The following is a 19,713-nucleotide window of genomic DNA, read 5'->3' as shown; positions in this document are numbered from 1 at the left end:
CATCAGTGAGCTGGTAGAACCTTCACCCATCATCGCATGCAGAACCACCAATAATCAATTTAGCCAAATTTAAATTACATTGTCATTTTTACAATCACAGTATTCCAACTAATAAAATTGAAATATAACCTCCCTTGGTACATAGAAGTTACTCATCCACACCTAGCAAGCTAGGAACCTCAGAGTCAAAAAGAGGAACCCGATTAATATACGTATAGATGGGTAACGTGTATGTTTGGTAGCCCCTTTTCCATCTCGCCCCACTACTCTACCTAGCTGTAAATAACAAACATAATTCATGTTGGTGATTATTTAAAAATGTATTATCATATTAATTTATCATTGTTAAGTTCACTCTGTATATCCACGGGCATAATAGCATGATGATGCCATTACAAAACATGGGCTACATGGAAGAAATGTGTGTAATAAAACGAAATTAACTTAATTAAGCAGTCACCGTCTCTGAAGTATAGAGTATAGAGATCGACTACTATACAATCAAATAAATCTGTATACAAGATAATTTCAGAGAGGGAGGGAAATATTAACTGTTTCATTAACATTTCGCGGGGGCGAGTTGGTAAACGGGCGAGTCGTTTGGTATTCTATAGATGTACCCCCTTCCCTGCGAAATCTGTACCTCCAAAAGAGACTTGACTGCTATGAGTTGAATAGAGATTTTACTATTCCTAACACTGTATTCAACATTTTCTAATTTCAAAATGACAATGATGGCAGGTGAGTTTTTAAAAACGGATTTTAATTAATTCCACACGTCAATAACAGGTGTTAGAATACGATAATTCTGAATTTACAGTTTTTCCAACAGGTGACAAATTTGTCCCTAAGATCCAACATTTGGTACAGAACATTACAATCTACAACTGCTCTCTCCTCAGTCCTAATGGCATCAGCTTCAACACTGGTAACCATTACATTGTCTCAATGTCTGTATGGAACAACTGGAGGCGATTCAAAGCTTAATAAAATATTATTTAAATTTATTGTCTTTTAACATGAACATATAAAAAAACACACAAACTGGTGGACAATTGTGGATTGTAAGCCTCTGCCCATGCTACCTTACACTTTTTAATAAGAAGGGAAGCCACCATGAAAGACCGGACCCTCTCCTCCACTCTCTTCATCCCCACATAACCACAAACTTTACCTGGCTCAGTTCAACAGAAGCAACCAAAGCACCTCTTCTTATTTGTAATCAAATAGGGGGAAAGGTTTAGGGAGAACTTCACACAAATTTCAATACCTATGAACAAATATCAATTTAAATGTATATAATAGTTTCCCATCAATCAACTGCCTGTTTTAAAAATGTGCATCAGAGTTCTTCGCGTTATGTTGCTTGAATGCAGCTTACGTAGGGAAAGAAATCTGTTCGGGTTAAGGGAAAGATTTCAGGCAAAGTGCCATCAATAAAGGTATGTGCGAATTAACAAAATGGTATCAGTATAACAGTATATCGATCTGTAAGCCAAGTCAAGTGTCAAAAGAGCAAGAAAATGGAAGACCAGATTTTGACTACATCTACTTCGTCAGGCCTCAAACTCAGAACATGCACTTGCAACAGCTCTGGATCAATGCGTAGATGCAATTTCCCATGTGCATTTGTGGAGTTATGGATCAGAAGCAGCTTCTGAATCTGAACCCATAAAACTACACAACAGGGACAAGCATACAAAGAAGTCATATAATGCAGGTCTGATCCACAAAGTGGAGTGGGATAGATTTGGATCCACAGAAGAGCCACAAGATGGCTGAGGTGACCTGGTCACAGCCGTCAGAGACAGGAGATAAACACTGCTCATCTGGGACCATGGGCCAAGAGTCAAAATACAATCATCTCTGGGTGTAAGGCAATTCACTTCAAACCCAGTGTCTTTTCCCCTGCAGTGCTAATGTACAGTATATAAAACTGAAGCCTGCACATCCAAACTAAGTCTCCTATCCTTTCCGCTCCTCAGAAATAACCATGACTTACTGATAATGTTAGAGTAGGGGCAGAGTGAGAAATAACCATCAGGCCTACATGGTATACTACAGCCATTAAGTACAGTTTTTTATTCCAGAAAATAATGACATATATTCCGATGGGGATGGGGCCAAAGGAAGTTGTAGGTTGAATTACCGGTAGCTTACTTGTGTTCCAAAAGGGACAGTTAGTGAAATTAATTTAAATGTTGGTGGGGCTTGTACCAACAAAGAAAATACCATACATTGCAATGGTAGCTTTAACAAGCAAAGGGAACCAGTTTATCAACAGCAATGTCATAGGCCTGACTCATTTACAATAGAGCACACAGGACTTTAAGTGTATCTTTTCCTCAGGATATCATCTGTACAGCACTCTTACATGGCAAAAATGTATGTACAAATACAGCAAACCACTATTAAAATAAAAGTTGTGAAGCAATTATCAATAAATACTATGATTTTAAGAAATTCAAAATATGTCAAAAGGATGTGAGCACTTATGAAGGTTACTCCAGAATTAGAGATATTGTTACCATCCAATTCTTCTCCTTCTCTAGACTCCTATGTCTATTTTTCCTTTTGGAAAAGCCTAGGCAAATGACAAACCACAATGAAAAGAAGAACATCTGTCAGAGTGGGTTGGGGGTGGGGTGGGAGGTATCATTTGCTGGCCAGCTCTACTAGCCCCTCCACTGAAAGGCTCCAGCCTTCATCATTCAAAATCCTAAACTAAAAAAGGCACCCAAATCTCCTGACCAATTCACATCAACGAATACGTAAAATAAACAAACCTACTTTGGCACAACTGCCACAAAATAATTGTGATGAGTGAGTTTTGTCCAGAATGTAATGTTAATAAATCAACCCTCAAGAGTTCCTGTTGTTCAAGCAAGATAACTGCACATTGCACAGGGTAGCACAGTCCCAGCTACCAACCTTTTCAACCATCAAACGCCTCTAGTTGGGCATGTCCATTATTAAACATTTTCAAAAATAGCAAGAATAGCATATCTCACAAGCTCAGAGACTGCGCAATGCAAAATCTGCTATTATCACAATTTTATTGTGCGACACAGTCGTACGACAAAATATAAACTAGGGCTTAAGTGCTGGTCATTGACCGATTACCTTGCATTTTTCATAGCTCTGGGAGGACTAGGAACTGTATGGAACACCTGGGGGAGAAAACTAGGGAAACAAAATCTCCAGTGTAAAATTGGCTTCAGTACATCTCTCATCAATGCTTCTGTTCCCGTTTCTAAGCTACTCTCTGGTCATGTACGGTATGCAAAGTTTATATGACTGAGGTAGGTTCTCTTTATCTATAAAGGACCAAAAACAAAAATAAAGAGTTTAACATCAAACTGAGGGCAGCAGGATTTTTTTGCCCATCTATTCATAAAAAAGGACAAATTCCTGGGGGAAAAAAAGACATGATTTCATTCTCTGACCAAATAAAACCAAAAATTATTATTTTAATGGGAGAGGGAGTTTTAACTTGCATCACATTTCAGACATCTTCAGCTTGGCCTCCCCCAAATATTTACGCCAATTCCCCTCATTAGTCATTTGTGTTTTGACCTCCGACTAACAAACTACTAAAGGCGCCTTCATTTTTCCCCACTTACCCGTTCATCCCAAAAGTGACAAAAATCAGAGACGCAAAAATCGGAACGCCCACGGCTAAAAGAGCCAGTAAGTCCAAGTCATATAAAGTACAGGGAGGCAAGGAGGTGGTGGGGAAAGGGGAATGAAGAGTTTAGAGAGGGAAGAGGTGTGATGGTAGTTATTCTATTCAGTCAGATATCCTGAGAGAGGGGTGGCGGTGCAGCAAGGTGGTAGACTGAAGAGTTAGGAAGCAGTTATCCCATTGGTGTTCACTACACTAATGTTCTCCTCTCCCCAGGTTCAGTCCCCCGCCTCTCTCTCTCTCTGCCTCTCCCCCCCCCCCCCCAACCTCTCTCTCATTCTGTCTGTGGAGGTGAAGGGGTGGGCTGTCCGGCCAGTCAGTAGGCAGTGACCAGGTCTTTGTCATAGTTGTATCGACCCCTCTTAGGGGCAGGGCTGTCTGCGCTGTCCTCAGTGTCCTCGCTGTCTCCGCCAGCCCCTCCCCCTTCCTCCTCAGATGAGGAGTCCAGAGTCAGATCTACTACTGTGCCTCCTCCCGGTGCAGCTCCACCCACACCCAAGGACCCGCTCCCCGACTTCCCCGTCAGACTGGTGCTGCTGTGGGCCGGTGAATGGCCATTCACCTCAGGGCTGCCTGTAGATAGAAACATTAGAATGAAACATTAAATGAAACATTAGAATGAAATAAATATACAAATATCACATTCGCAAGTTTTTAGATTCACAGACATTACCACAGTCAGTGACCTTTTCAGCACAACGTTGGCATTGTTTCAGAGAGACAATATGCCCGTTTTGTTCTACGTACTACGGTAAAACACACATACAAAGAACAAAAAGTCCATTCAGGTGGTCTGTTGTACGTGCGCTTGGGCTCATATCTGGCAGACATGGCATTCTTCAGCAAGTGTCACAGGTGTAAAAATAAAAAAAGTATGTGTGGTACATATTTCACACACGCTGGACTAGTTTAAAGGTGGTAATTGTGAAAGGGACATTATCATGTTTGAAAGTTCAGCATGCTTTTGATGTGTATTGCAGTTATTGTTGATGTGCAGTAAGTACTTGGTAGATGTTGTTCTCCTCAGCAATCTATTGAAAAGTGGATAGACACGCTCATTCTCGACCGATACCAACAATAAGTCACTCCTGCCATTCCGATGATTATGATAATCTATAGAAACAATATTTACAATACAATTCAGACTGTTCATACACACAAAGCGTCAGCCTGGCAAGCCCATATGCCATATGGTCTATAGCTGCCATTACATTAACCCACTTTTAGTGACAAAAAAAACTGGAAGCAAGGATTGGACTCATGGGTGCTGTAGAAAAGGTCAAAGTGCACTTTGCACTACAGTCGTCATTATGGAACCAACAGGATTGTAGGATTGGGTGGGGGGTAGTGAAAGGAGGGTAGCCCTGCATACAAAAAAATAAAGGGAAATAAGTGACGGCATATGTAGGTCGGTGGTTGTGGATGTAAACATGCATGTGCTCTGCTGCACACATGCATGTATAATGTCCTATTGTCCGTACACTGTAAATCAAACTGCTGAGCAAAATGGGTTGCTCTCGATGTAAAATAAAAAGAAAAACGAACGATGAAAATGGTCACAAAAAAGAAGCAAGGGTTGAAGTTTGGCACAGTTTCAGAGTCACACGATTGCTCAGTTCAGTTCTGCCTTGTGAATATAACATTAGCCATGATACACCACAAAAAAGGAATAAGTTATAAAAATATGGTTGAAAATGGCGATAGTGTCCATTTAAATGTGTATTCGCTTTGTAATTGAAGGAGTTTATCTGGGCACTAAGAAAACTACAGTATGTTTGACGGTTTACAGAATGGCTGTGCGTTCCCCGCCAACTCCCTACATAAACTGTCAGGAAACACCATCGAGACTACCATTTAATTCACAGGGGCAGTTCCTTATTGACAGCAATGTTAATCTACTTATATTACAGCATTGACCAAATGCCACTTTCTCATTGTTGCCTTTGTGAATGGCTGCGATTTCTTTCACTTAAATATACAGTTGAGTATTATACTGTAAATGTATGACTGCAGAATGATGCACACCACTACTGATGCCGGCTGTTATTATATCATAGTCAGTCATTTTAACTGGCTAACTTTATAGATTTTAAACAATGCACCTTTTGAAAATATGTGCCATTTAACTCCACATTTCATTGCCATTTTTGGTCACGCAGTCTATGTATAAATCACGCATCTGGTATACATTTTACTCTGCTTATATACTGTAGAAAGTGTAGATATCTGACCCATTTTTCGGTTTCTTTCCACCTTTCTTGAAAGTGCAATGATGGAGCTTGTATATAATGTCACATTTTTAACACCTGTACAACAATAAAAACGGGTCAATATAAAGTGTAAAACGGTGATGGATATATAAAAAAATACATTAATTTAGAGGTGATTATGGCTTGGCTTTGAACTTAGCCGAACACTCACAAATATCAACAACAGGATATTCAGGTGTGTTGCTGCGTTCTCTCTCCCTCTCCCTCTCCTTTTCAATGTTGATGGGTCGCCAGGAGCCGTCGGTTAAGTATTCGATCTCCTCAATGTCCTCATTCGTCTCCTTCAGGATTTCAGACAGCTGCCTGAAAGATGACAATGATGCAATGATACAAAAGACACATGATGCAATGATACAACTGCTATGAAAGTGACAAATGGCACAGGTCAGTGTGGTCTGAGTTTGTTATTACAGATCAGTAGAACACATCACATCACAGATTTAATTTGGGGAATAGTCCAGAGGACAGCTTCAGTATGCTCGTTAGTCTCCCTTAATGAGATGATTAGCACTCTTCCTAAAGTTTCTCAACTTTATCCAACTAGCAAGCCAATTTATGGACTTGAATCTGTTGGTATCTACTCTAAGGTTGGTATAGATTAGAATAAGCTATGTTGTCGGTCAAAATTAATAAAAAAAGGTTTTGACTTTTCAGCTTTCTTTGGTTTCAACATGCAGCAAAGTTCCCTTAAAATGACTCATTAATGAACATTTTCCAAAAGGTGAAGAGGAAGCTTGCGACAAGACTGAGCGCGTCTCTGTCTTCTTACCCATCAATGATGAGCAGTTCATATGGAGCAGGCTTGTCACATACAGGACAAGTCCATGTGGGCTTCTTCTCATTCATCTGAAGGAAGAAGACGGCGTCGAAACATTGAAGATGGGCGCAGGTTAAAACTCGACATGGCACACCAATCCGCATCTTCACCAGCTGCGAAAGACAGAAAGACATGTTAGTTTTTACCAGGCTTTATATTATAAACAGAGTAGGACAACATTCCTTGGGAATTGCAGAAATATAAGCAATCGCCACTTAAAGACGTAGTGAAATTACTTTCGGTTATTTTATTTTTACGTTTCAGTCTGAAACGCCCTCGCAACCAATCTTAAGGTTGCATTCCTTCAGGCACGGTGGAATCTCACTCACAGCAGCATTGCAGAGAAGAGTGCTAGTATTTGTAGCCTGCCCAACATAGATATATGAAAAATAGAGATGCACGATATAATCTGTAGCATATCGGAATCGGCCATAAAAATCTGATCGGATATCAAATGGATGCCTCATTGGCCGCTGCAGTTCATTGGAGCGATGTGTTATCAACGTGCGTCGGAAGTGCAGATGGCACGCTACACCATGCTGCCACTCAATTCCTGGCCAATCACATTGCGCCTTTTCCGGGTCTTGTCAGACCCAAACATCCTCTCTGTATGCGGAAGCTTCTGTGAAGCACTAGTCTCGTGTTGTCAAACTTTTGCCTCTCGCATAGTTGTCTGGCTACGTGAGACTAGTAAAGCACCAATGCGGAAGCTTGCCCTCACTTTTGCACATACGTCCCAGAGCCAAAGGAGGCGGGTACCATTCTATGTCAATGCTGATAACTACTGGCCGGTGCTATTACTACGACCGCCAGGCTCCATACAAACAACGCAGCCCAGGGTCTAAGCTAACAACAGATAGCCACCCGAAGCTAATGTGAGTAGCCTTTCCACTAGATCGAATCAAACACATTTATGCAACTACGCATTTTGGCAGCGTCGCTTCCCGACAAATAACGCAGAATACGTTTTTTAGCTGGGAAAAGGTTATCATCAGCTGTGTTAAAAGGAACGTGCAACTATGGGAATCAATCTATGTCATCACGCAGCACGTTTTCGATCACAGGAATTAATTAAGATTGGCCTTTGAGGGACTTTTGATTAAAAAAAGATGTATTTGGTAGCTAGTGTTAGGTATGTCCATATTATGACCACACTGCTCTAAAAGTGTGAAAAACATTTATTTTCACTATGTCACTAAGTGTAAACTATCAAATACTCACCGGACAGATGAGAGAAACCCTGAGACCTGTGGTAGCGATTTCACTCTCTGGGTCAAAACGTAGTTTGTCTTGTACTGGATAAGGAGAAATGGCAGATCATCATTATGATGCTGAACGGAGTCTCATTGCAGAACAAATCAATGTACTGAATTTGACAAACAAGTTACCATAAAATAGAGTAATAAATAAGAAATTGAAGGCATCAGTTAAACAGGGAATACATTTTGGGGTTTGAACAGCTAAACCTTCCCCACCCACTACATTCAGAAATTATTAGTAGTTTGAGAATCATGTAGGTTCATGTCAGGAGAGAACTCGGTATAAACAATGCAACGATCCTTATATGACCATACTTTTGACATTTAATTTAATATTGAACAGTAGAGAGGCTTACAGAGTATTGCAAGGATAGCTGAATGCATTGTTGATATACAATGCAACAGATTCAAAAAGTACATCTTAACCCAATCTGACCTGAGATCAGATTCATACGAGGTTTCCGCTGGACACACACTGGTCTGATTAACCCATTCTGACCTGAGATCAGATTCTAAAAATGTCAGTCGTTCTTCGATTTTTACAAAAATAGCAGACCTACAAGCTCGTAGCGCGCCACTCGGTGGCGCGCTATGAGCTTGTAGATCTGCTATTTTTCAATAGCTAAAGCATAACATGATGCCAACACCAAAATGGGTTCCCGTTCAGAATGGGTTAATGTGTAGCCAGCGATACACGACGACAGCCGATTTACGTTTGTGGGTTGGTTTGTTGACAAAAGTAGCCCAACTCACATACGTATTTCAGCACCACAGGGAATGAACAGCGACACACAAATAACAATATATTTATGTCCACAAAATCAAGGCATGTGTACTCCCCCCCCCCCCCTCACACAATGAAACACAAAAATCTGTCCAACATATTTCGTAAAAAGGCTAACAGACATCAACACATTCCCTCCGAAACCCGAGTGGCCCGAGCTAATTGATAAAGACCTCTTTCCATCCCAACAATGAGTTACCCGAGCTGTTTTTGATCACTTTTAAGACATACAAGGTTTACCGGATCACGTGACGCTGGCCTCTAAGGGCTTGTTGTTAATCCAGTCCCAATGCAATGCCTATGGAGTGTCATGGCAGCCTCTGTGTCGGTCTGTTCTCGCTTCTTGTTGATGATCGGGACTTTGGAATATTTTCGACATTATGACGATGAAACGATGGCACTATTTTAAAGGCTTGGTGAAATGAAAAATACGATTTTCACACTTTTAGACCATGGATGCCAAAAAACGAAAACGTGCTGCTTGATGACGTGTAGAGAATGAGATACACATCTATAAAAGCCAATGAAAATGAAGCTCACCAGTTTTATTCCCATGCTTCCTGATTGCTGACAGCTGGTGTTGATTAAAGAACTACTCCATTTTTTATCCAATTCAAGATGACATCCAGACAGTGTATTACTTGTTTTAAACTTAACCATCACGCTAAAATATGTGACACAAAATAAAATGTCCACCGTTTCCCTAAACCTTTAAGGCGGACTTTCATGAAGCGGAACTAAGGAGAGGCCACCCGTACAGTACTGTACTGTATTAACCCTTCCTCCCTGGCCTGTGTGTGTCGGTGTCTGTGTGTTAGGATGTGCAACATTGACACTTGTTGAACAAACGCTATAACGCTATTTTCGTGCTCGGACACAGGGACAGACCCAGCCACACATATAGCTGTCTAAAAATGTAACTCTTGAGAGAGTTAAAGATTTAAGGGTCCATTTGGTTGACAACTCTCCATCATTTAGCTGGGGACCACCTGGAACCCCAGCAAGGACCACTGGTTGAAAACCACTGCACCAGAACATCGTTACTTGCAACCGAACAGAGTCCTGGCTTTTTCAGGATGACTATGGTTCGGTTGTTTGATCCACAACGGAGTTTGAATGCACTTCTCCGATTGAACCGGAGCAATAGAGTAAACGGACCATGGTTCAATTAAAATCGACCAAACAGTCAAGGTGTGAATGTTCCGTAAATTAGTCCTGTTTAGAAGAAAAGTGACCAAAATACAAAAGCAACTTACTTCTTTCTCTGCAGCGATCTGCACTCTCGACAGAGTGGTGCTTAAGTTGGCTGAAGAGGTCAGCTGAAGTGAAGACCCTCACCAAATAGACTGCTACTGAATATCGCTGGAATCAAATGCAGAGATTACAATGCTGTAAGCACCAATTTTAAGTGCCAACTAGTGCCCACAATAATAGTATCGTGGAGTCATTTATCGTGAAATTGTCCTCGTCATACACTAGGATGAATTAGCTTGTTGAGATGCAAATTCATTACCACTTAAACCCTCCCTCTATAGAGCGTCGCAGTCCCACCCCCTTTCAGAACGACGAGTGGCCCAGGAAATGATTCTCCATTCATTTTCTCCATAGGCTTTTCAAAAAGTATTTATATAGACGGTTACGCTGCGGACAAAGCCAACTCGGATCGTGACAAATCATGACAAACACAATATTTTGTGCCGATAATAATAATTTGAAAGAAGAAAATAAAGGCAGGATACAACACTATTTGTTTTTACTAATTATTTGATCGGCCCAAAACATTGTAATTATTGTCATGATTTGTCGCGATCCGAGCTGGCTTTGTCCGCGGCGTAACAGTCTTTAAATAAATACTTTTTGAAAAGCCTATGGAGAAAATGAATGGAGAATAATTTCCTGGGCCACTCGTCGTTCTGAAAGGGGGCGGGACTGCGACGCTCTGGTACGCATTTGGTACGCGCTTATTTCGTTCTACAAGATCTACAAGCTCGCAACACGTTGTGAGGTTGTAGATTTTTTTTGGCAAATGTTCCTCCCAGAATAGGGATGGTAGGGTTTCAGTGGGTTAACAAAAGTCCCATTTTTCCCCATTTCCTGTCAGCCTACTGTCTGTCCCTCTATAAAAAATATAAAATATAGGCGAAAGCCACAAAAAAAACATTTAGAACAAAAGTGCAATTTTAGGTTTAATATTGTTAATCACAATTATTTTTGCCACAATAATCGTGACATGTAATTTTCCCATCAGACTCCCATATCCCATCTCATAGTGCCAACCAACAGATCATTGAGTGAACTGAACATTATAATTCTATAATTCTTCCTCCTCCATCTGTGGGAGCTCTCGGAAAAAATACAAAATATCTTTTGACCACATCCTTGTAAGAGAAGGTTTTGAGAAAATATACAAACTATGAGACAACATAACAGTATTCTGTAAAAGAGGCTGACCTTGCCGAAGTTGCCCCATGTGATAGTGACTCTGTTACTGATAGCGGAGAGATGTAGCCAGGGTGTAATGTTTACAGGACGACATGGGCGACGGGGTTCAACACCAGGCTTGTTGGAGGGATAATAGCCCTGTAGATATACACAAAACATCCAGGCACATTTCATTTAAATACAGTGAAAAAGTGAACAGCCTTGTCACGTCATTAATAATTCAAACGGAAATGATGAAAATTCCCTGAGCTCCCTCCCAGGGGCTTAAATATCATTTATTAATTTACTTTGCATTTTCCAGCTCTTATATTTCTCATACTGAAGATGGCCTACTCACGGGTACGTGACAGTACGACTGGTTGACTTTGACAGCAATGTTAGGAGGGTACTGGTCTTCCTGTACACCAATGGAGTCTGTGTAACAGATTCTGGAAACGGAACATGACATGAGAGAGGGCGGTTACCAGGCCGGCATTAATCTTTAATACTGTATAATAATGTCTGTTCTACAAGCTTATTTTACAACCTCATTGAACCAATCAAGTCATTCATCCACTTGGTCAATGAATGGTATTCAAAAAAAGTATAAAATAGGGCTTCAGTGGTTAACAATAAGAAGAAAAAGAAGTAAGAGTATGTAAAGATCTGTAAATCATTACACACACAGAGCACCTTCCAGGCCACAGTATTATGAAATGCCGGTATCTGTTTATTTTCAAAGAAACATATTTCATAATACTGTTAACACATAGACTGCTACAGGTTCTAGCGGACCCTGGCTTACTGGTGCTGAAGGCTTAACATGGGCTTTTTGAACTTTTTGGGGGGCCCACAGCGAGGGGCCTCTTATAGCGAGAATCACAATCGCATAAATAAAAAGAAAGCCCAACTTGTCCACTTCAATTTTAAAAAAAAATTATGATTCTACCATCTTCCATTCTGGAGATATTGACCTTTTTCTAACACCTGCTTTTGCCTGCACGCTGCTTGTGAAAAAAAACAACAGAGATATGGAGGCCTGAAGTTGACAGACATTTCAGTTCAGTTTTTTTAGTTCAAAAGACCGATATAAAATTGAGCACAAATAATATCCTATACAAACCATATACCGAATGAAAGCCCTGAATGTCTACTTTTAGGAGGAAAACAGTACACATTGTACACATATACAGTTTGTCACTAATTGGCTATTGAATGCAGCTTGCGCCCACCAGAGAACTTTAGAGAAGGCATGGACCCGAAGAACTATTATTCACAAAATAAGGCCTATAGCGACATGTACATACTATATACCGTATGAAACAGTAGACTCTCTGCTTTCATAAGAAAAATACCACCCAGAAAGATCACACCCCTGTGAAGTGAGCAGTGCAATTGCACTGCTCACTTCACAGGGGTGTGATTTTTATTATTATTACAGTATTAGTATTTTTCTTATGAAAGCAGAGAGTCGACTGTTTCATACGGTATATAGTATGTACATGTCGCTATAGGCCTTATTTTGTGAATAATAGTTATTCAGGCCCATGCCATCTCTAAAGTTCTCTGAAAAAGATAATTTTAGAGAGCATGGACCTAACAACTAAATATTCACAAAATAAGGCCTATAGCGACATGTACATACTATATACCGTATGAAACAGAATACTCTCTGCTTTCATAAGAAAAATACTAATACTGTAATAATAATAGAAATCACACCCCAGTGAAGTGAGCAGTGCAATGTTGCACTGCTCACTTCACAACATTGCACTGCTCACTTCACAGGGGTGTGATTTTTATTATTACGAGTAAGACGCGCGAACGCGGAAGGCGAACGCAGATCGTAAATTGCAATAACAATTAGAATAAATTACAGACATGATCTGCAGGGTGTCATAGTTAGTGCTTGGACCACGCCAGCTCCATATATGGTCACAAAAGACGCCATCACACTCATGTCACCATGACTCAGCCATAACCATATAAGGAGTCCCCAAAGCAGGACCACGCCATCACACTCATGTCACCATGACTCACAAATCACTCAGCTCCATATATGGGCACAAAAGGGCCAGGTCCACATATACAGTAAGCGGGACAGACAGACACACACACACACACACACAGACAGACAGACAGACAGACAGACAGACAGACGTGATCTGCTAGGTCTCATAGTAAGTGCTCATTGCATTCGCAATTACAGTATTAGTTTTTTTCTTATGAAAGCAGAGAGTCTTGATGCACATTATCTGATCATAAAACGGACTTGGAAACTTTCTTCAATCGTAGCCCCATATGTGCCCTCTCCCTACGCTCATTGAACTCATTCTGTGATTCGAGCTACAAACAATCGCAGTAACGGGGGGGGGGGGGGGCAACTAGGCTTTGAGGAAATGATCTTGCATAATCAACATTATTGTCGATTGTCGTGTGCCGCTCCAAACATGTCCAGACATACCACTAACCTCATCGATCCAGTCTCGCGTATCTATAAGGTGAGACGCGAGACTGGATCGGATTGTGTCTGGACATGTTTGGGAAAAAAAACAAGAAAAACAACGAGATGGATGCGGCAGCAGCAGAAGCAGCACGTCAACGTATTTGGAAGAAAAAAAACGAGAAAGCACCACCTGTCGTTGCAAGACAAACACCCGTATGTTGCTGATAGACAGATAATAATCGATCCGATTTTGTCCTGCCGTTCATTTTATCACATTAGGTGCAGGGCAGGCTGCTCGACGGTGAGTTTATAATAGCCTGTTGTAACGAGAAAGGGGGATGGATTGGATGGTTGGATGCGAGCAGCGCAGCAGCAGTACGGCTTGCGATCAGCGACCAACGTATCATGGCGGGCCCTCGATAATGATGTGCAATCTGTCCATGACTAACTCCACATGTGTCTGGCAAACGTTACGTTATGAAATCAAATGCCGATCGTTGCAGGTTTATATACGGGCAGAGAGCAAATCGCGTTGTATCTTGTTCCGAGAATGAGAGTGAGTGCAAGCCTTGCAGTTGAAAGCAGTGGGGACTCGGGAGTGGGGGGGGAACTGCCAATGCGATCCAAGAGGAAGAGACCCCCCCCCCACCATTCTCCCTCGGGAGAAACCATGTAGAAACAGGAGGGGAGGGGGAATCGAGTGTATTCACACAAACAAGAGCATTGTCCCATCCATTTTAGATCCCCTGACATCTGCGTTGGTCTATGCCGGACGGCCGTCTCCAATACGTCGTACGTCCTCGCATAGACCAACCAATAGGCGGTGCCAGACGCTTCTCAGACCAACACCTCTTTTCAGCAGGGGGGGGGTTTTAACTCTTTTTAGAGCCGATCGGTGTTACATTATGAGTTGTCCGGGCGCAAATATAGTTGAACTATAGTAATCAATAAAAAAACGTTTTTTGGACCATAAAACGTATAAAAACGTTATGCGCTTCTTGCGCTTGGCTATAATAAAACGTTTAAAAACGCTTTCAGCATTCTATGAGTTAAATACTGATTTGAACTGGTAGGCTGGGTTGTAGGAGTACGAGGGAACTGGCTTGAACTTACCTAAGAACCACCTGGATTGATTTTGTTCCTGGACGAAGCTCACTAAGTGAGAGGAGAGAGTGAAACACATGGCAATTACATGGTTTGTAAATATAATTTGGTGATAGCACATAAAAAGATATCACATAATAGCACTCCTGACACAGAGGATAAAGATAAAATAAAGCCAGAGGGCTCATTTACATTGTGGTTCTCAACAAAAAAACGAAACAAAAATCTTAAAAGTTATCCATATATGGAGCTGACCTGTTCTGACATTCCATGTTGATCTGATCTCATCAAACCCTGTACACTAAATACACACTCCATATATGGCCAGTACAGAATTCATTCCATAGTTGATCTGACCCCCCATGCCAAAGCGCCAGCGCCACGCAACCCTCGCCCTTTAGGGCGAGGTCGCTTCTCGCCCTCAGGCGTCTTACTGGTGATATCATGGGGAGAAGTAGGTTAGAGTAGACATACAGTCTGACACAGATCAGTGTCAGCGGTAGCCTGGGCACCATTTCATTTCGGGTATATGATCCGGTCGGGAGCGGATGATATCGTTACGTCATGTTGTAGTATTGTTTTGTAGTCGACAGGCAGGAACAATCAAACTTCAAACTTCCTTTTCCCTCAAACCGATTTTTCTCAATAAAAGCGGCAGGCTACGAGATTTCTATTGTTATTCTTCCGGTTTGAGGGAAAAGGAAGTTCCGTTTGATTGTTCCTGCCTGTCGACAACAAAATAATACAACAACAACAACGATATCATCCACTCCAGACCGGTTCACACGGCACTTTTGGAACAGAGACCAGGCTTTCCTCCGAGGTGGAAAGCCTGGTGAGGCAAGGTTAGTGGTACGGTAGTTCTGCCAGAAAGCACAGAGCTCAGACCATAGTTCTACTAGCTGCTACAAGGACAAGCTGAACCACAACAGACAGTCTGTAACAAAAACAATAGCTACACAAATGACTCCCACCACAACTACTCTAACAACCACAACTCAAGTATTAGGCCTTCTAGCAGAGACATCTTGGCTCCTACAGGCTACCAAATATCATAATCGTATATGCAAGTACTATACGTGATAATAAAATATAAAAGTTAGACATAAACAACCATAATAACAATAATAGTATAATTCTTCCTCAGATGTTTTTGTGTATGGCAGTTAATTTAAAAGCTTGTTATGCCATATGACAGTTACATAGTTTATAAATAAATCATGTTTTGGTGTATGGAAGTTAAATAGTTTGTATTGTAAAGCATATAAGTAAACACAAACCCACTGACATGGGTGTGACATAGGTGTAAAGGTGTACATTTCATACCTTGCATTTCTGATCTGGTCTGCTTGGCTCTGTGTTAACTCAAATATGCACTGACTGTCCTGCAGTTTCTCGTTGTTCTGGGCAACTGTAAACATTGGACAACAAAACCATCAGTACAAAATCAATCTCATAAGTCATACCATTTCATTGGGTTACAGCATGACATCTATTTGTGTATGCAAATAATAGGTTAAGTGGAAAACCCCTGCCCTTCAGTGTTTCCCACCACCAAGTATGATATAAGAGCAAAATAGCTACTGCTTGAATATGGTTAATAGATTATAATGAGAATGTACATAAACCATTGTGCTCCCCATCATGCCAGTAGACTCCAAACTAAGGATCACTCACTTAGCTCTGTTGGTTGCAACAGCGTCTCCAAGGTTTGGTAGAAGGGCAGTGGCACTAGCTTGACTTCTGCCGCAGGTGTAGTGATAGATTTGGAGATGCCATTGAGGTAGTCTGCGCCCTGAGAGGTGGCAGAGGGGGAGGAGCTGAGTGATGAGTAGGCTACCGGGACCCCATCTGGACGGCGAGCCGCCAACCAACCGGACGTCTTAGGGAAGCGCGACTCGTAGAGCTGCCTGACATTCTTAAGCAGCTCTGGGCTGTATTCAGTCTGCACCAGCCTTAGGGCACGGCCAACCAGGTCCTGCTTCAGACCGCTTTTGCTGCGACCCATGGAGGCCAGCAGTGTTTGCAGGTCTGAGACCCGGAAACTTTTCACCATGTTCTAAAAAACATCAGGAAATCACAAAACAGGAAATGTATAATGAGGGAGGAGGAACAGAGTGACAAATAATCATATGTGCCCACCCATATATGTGCCACATGATGATATAGTCATGTATGTGATGATCTTGCAGGCAAGGATCCATCTTGCCGGCAAGATTTATTGCAACCTGCTTAGAATGCACGATCACCCATCATAAGGCCGAGCAAGACGATGAATGTTGCAATTGGCACCTAATAATAAAGTTGTTATCCATTATCTGTATACTGTACAATCAATGTCAGCCAATGTCAGCCAAAATCCTGCGTCACATTTAGGATAGTAGTACTCTCTTGTATAGCATCCTTGACAACGTTCACATAATCTCTAGATTATCTACATTTAGACAAAATGCAGCATAAAACAGAGGGTGGTAATATATAGATAAATACTGGAATATCTATAACAATCCGATAAGTACAGCTTGGATGCAAGATTGGAGGTTCCCTCCTGACTTTTGTTACATAGGACTGCATTTTGATAGTGATGGATTTGGGAAAGTCTTGTGAGGGCTAACATGAGTCTGATATATCAGTCATATATCAGTAGATTGATAATCAATCGACAAAACTATTCATTTGCTTAAATAACAAAGTGCAGGTGTATCTGCTTATATAAAAGACACCTCCTTAGCACTTTCTTTAAAAGAGACCAAATATATTATTTAGTTCATCATAATCCATTCGTTACCATTACCAACCGTTCCTGAAAACACCCAATGTTTACGTTTATCAGAAAAGCACGCTAAATACTCAGAAGACCAGTGTTTACATCTTTATGCTCAGCAGTGACGCGGTAGGTGACCTAGAATGTTTTGTTCCTGGGAAACATCCGCTTTGTCCTACTACACATAGATATGCCTATGTAAAAACAGTAAACAATGCTTCAAACTTTGTCATAACAACAATATTTTGGTCTTTCCCAGTTCGTGTTGTTAGCAAAGGGCGTACAGTAACGCTTCTACACGGCTTTCTCTTGGTCATCTATACCATTACGACAGCCTAGAACTATATGGATTGAACTGTCAATCCATAACATTAAATTGACAGCTAGTTGCATGAATTAGCTCGCTTACAATGAGCACAGCAAAGACAGCCGAAAGGGCGCTGGACAGTTCAAATGCCGGCAGCATGTTAGTAGCAAGCCAGCCGAGTGTTTTTACTGCCCATCATTCATTTCTCCTGTATGTATGTCTGTATGTCTGTCTGTCTGTCTGTCCGTCTCTCTCTCTCTTCCTTCTAGCCAGCGTGAAGCTAGCTTACCCAGAGTACTACCAGCTAACATTAGTTAGCACAAAGCTAGCAGGACAGGCTACCTCATTTATTTTTCATAGACCTAAGCGGTACACAATTACACCGGTTATAACCGTGGGCCAGATTCAAGGAACCCCCGCGTCACAATAATGGCAAAAACCGACTCGTTTGTACCCTCCCGCATCCCTCTCTCATCAACCCGGGGCCAGCAGAGCTCTACTTGCCATCGCTTCCACCAGTTCGGCCGCCATCTTCGTACAGCAGTACCGCGAGAGCCGCAGACGGTGGCTGGTGCTTTACCAATGAGACGCGGCGCTCTGTTTGTTGGACGGCTAACGGCCGCCAATCGCAGAGACATGCACGGAAAGTAGGCGTGCCAAAGCGTCTTTTAAAGTTACAGTACAACTTTTTTAAATCTACTAAGAGACAGGTCGCCTTTCCAAAATAAGGCCTCGGTATCCACAATTTATGACACCCGCTGAAGTATTTCAATGCTCACTCTGTTTCGGTTTAATGGTATCGAGCTATTACAAATGCGCATTGGGATAAAGGCAGAGATTGCCAGTAAAACGTAATCATGGTGTGCCAAGTGGAGTGGCTCGCATGGTCCTTGAAACTCCCGTCCGAGCAAAAAAATCTGTTCCACGTTATACCTCTAACCGTAAGATGCGAGCGTCGATGCTTTGTCTCTTTCACAGTGACATTAAAACAGACAAGGGAACTAAATGCTATATCAAATATAATACACCTCCAAAAATCCTGCTTAGGTCCTCTGAACATCATGCCATATTTCACTTTTATAACTCCGGGTAATGTGTAAAACAGTAAAAGGCAAACTATAAAACTCCATCTGTGGATCCAGTCCTGCTTTTCCCAAAGTCCTTCTTGTGTACTGTAGTACCAGAGACAGCCTCATTGATGCATAAAATCAATTGAACAAATTATAATGCCATATCATGCCATAATACCACAGTGGTTCTATTTTAATGTTATGATGAGATGAAGGGCAAATTTAAACCAGTTTCCTTTAGTTTTATGACTTTCATCTATCAACATGGAATCCTTTACATTAACTGAGTGACTATGTCAAGGTTATATAAGGTTAAATGAAGAACTATGGGCTATTCGGCTATGTTTACAATCATTTTTCATAACCAGACCAAATTACTACAACATTTACATCGTTATACAAGGTGTACATTTATTATAAATGATATCTACGAATGTAAGCTATGTTACGTACAGTGGCCTATAGTCCTACCTGTATGCTTATAGTCTACTGTTATACCTATAATAAAATATCTAGGCTACAAAATATGGTTACAGATCCAATACAATCATAATGTCCATCCCACACATGACTACTGTGCCTTTATATTTCCAATTGTATTCTTATTTAATCACAAGAGGCCAATATGGTCTGCTTGTTTAATTCCATTTCAATTTAATTCCTTTTCAGAATGAATGAATTGCAATTTACTCAAATCACATTTATGAAAGGTGATAAGGTATATATAATTTATGTAGGCCTATCTTGTCTATATATAGCCTAGGGGCTTGTTCAGAATAACATTTG

The 19,713-nt window shown here is 41.2% G+C and overlaps 1 protein-coding gene across 1 annotated transcript; it reads right to left on the bottom strand.

Annotated features, from left to right (window-relative positions):
* Positions 1-987: 987 nt before the first annotated feature.
* On the bottom strand, positions 988-18,426 carry pias4a (protein inhibitor of activated STAT, 4a). Its single transcript, XM_080770061.1, has 11 exons — positions 18,362-18,426; positions 16,464-16,845; positions 16,113-16,197; positions 14,796-14,837; positions 11,595-11,685; positions 11,267-11,395; positions 10,072-10,177; positions 7,994-8,067; positions 6,725-6,885; positions 6,107-6,258; positions 988-4,258 (listed from the first exon to the last, which is right to left on the bottom strand). The coding sequence occupies exons 1-11, from the start codon at positions 18,386-18,388 to the stop codon at positions 4,002-4,004; spliced, it is 1,506 nt and encodes a 501-aa protein (XP_080626187.1). The 5' UTR covers positions 18,389-18,426; the 3' UTR covers positions 988-4,001.
* Between the last annotated feature and the right edge of the window lie 1,287 nt (positions 18,427-19,713).

This window comes from Protomyctophum bolini (genome assembly GCF_963924005.1).
Source record: "Protomyctophum bolini genome assembly, chromosome: 8".
Classification (NCBI taxonomy): Eukaryota; Metazoa; Chordata; class Actinopteri; order Myctophiformes; family Myctophidae; genus Protomyctophum; species Protomyctophum bolini.
The sequence above is the reverse complement of the archived record's forward strand: the minus strand, read 5'-3'. Positions and strand labels throughout refer to the sequence as shown.

Excerpts from the sequence above, each read along its gene's own strand:
- pias4a (XM_080770061.1), bottom strand. The coding sequence starts at position 18,388 with ATGGCGGCCGAACTGGTGGAAGCGATG. Across the intron at positions 16,846-18,361 it reads CCGAACTGGTGGAAGCGATG|AACATGGTGAAAAGTTTCCG; the intron begins GCAAGTAGAGCT and ends GATGTTTTTTAG. Across the intron at positions 6,886-7,993 it reads GGGTTTCTCTCATCTGTCCG|CTGGTGAAGATGCGGATTGG; the intron begins GTGAGTATTTGA and ends TGTCTTTCGCAG.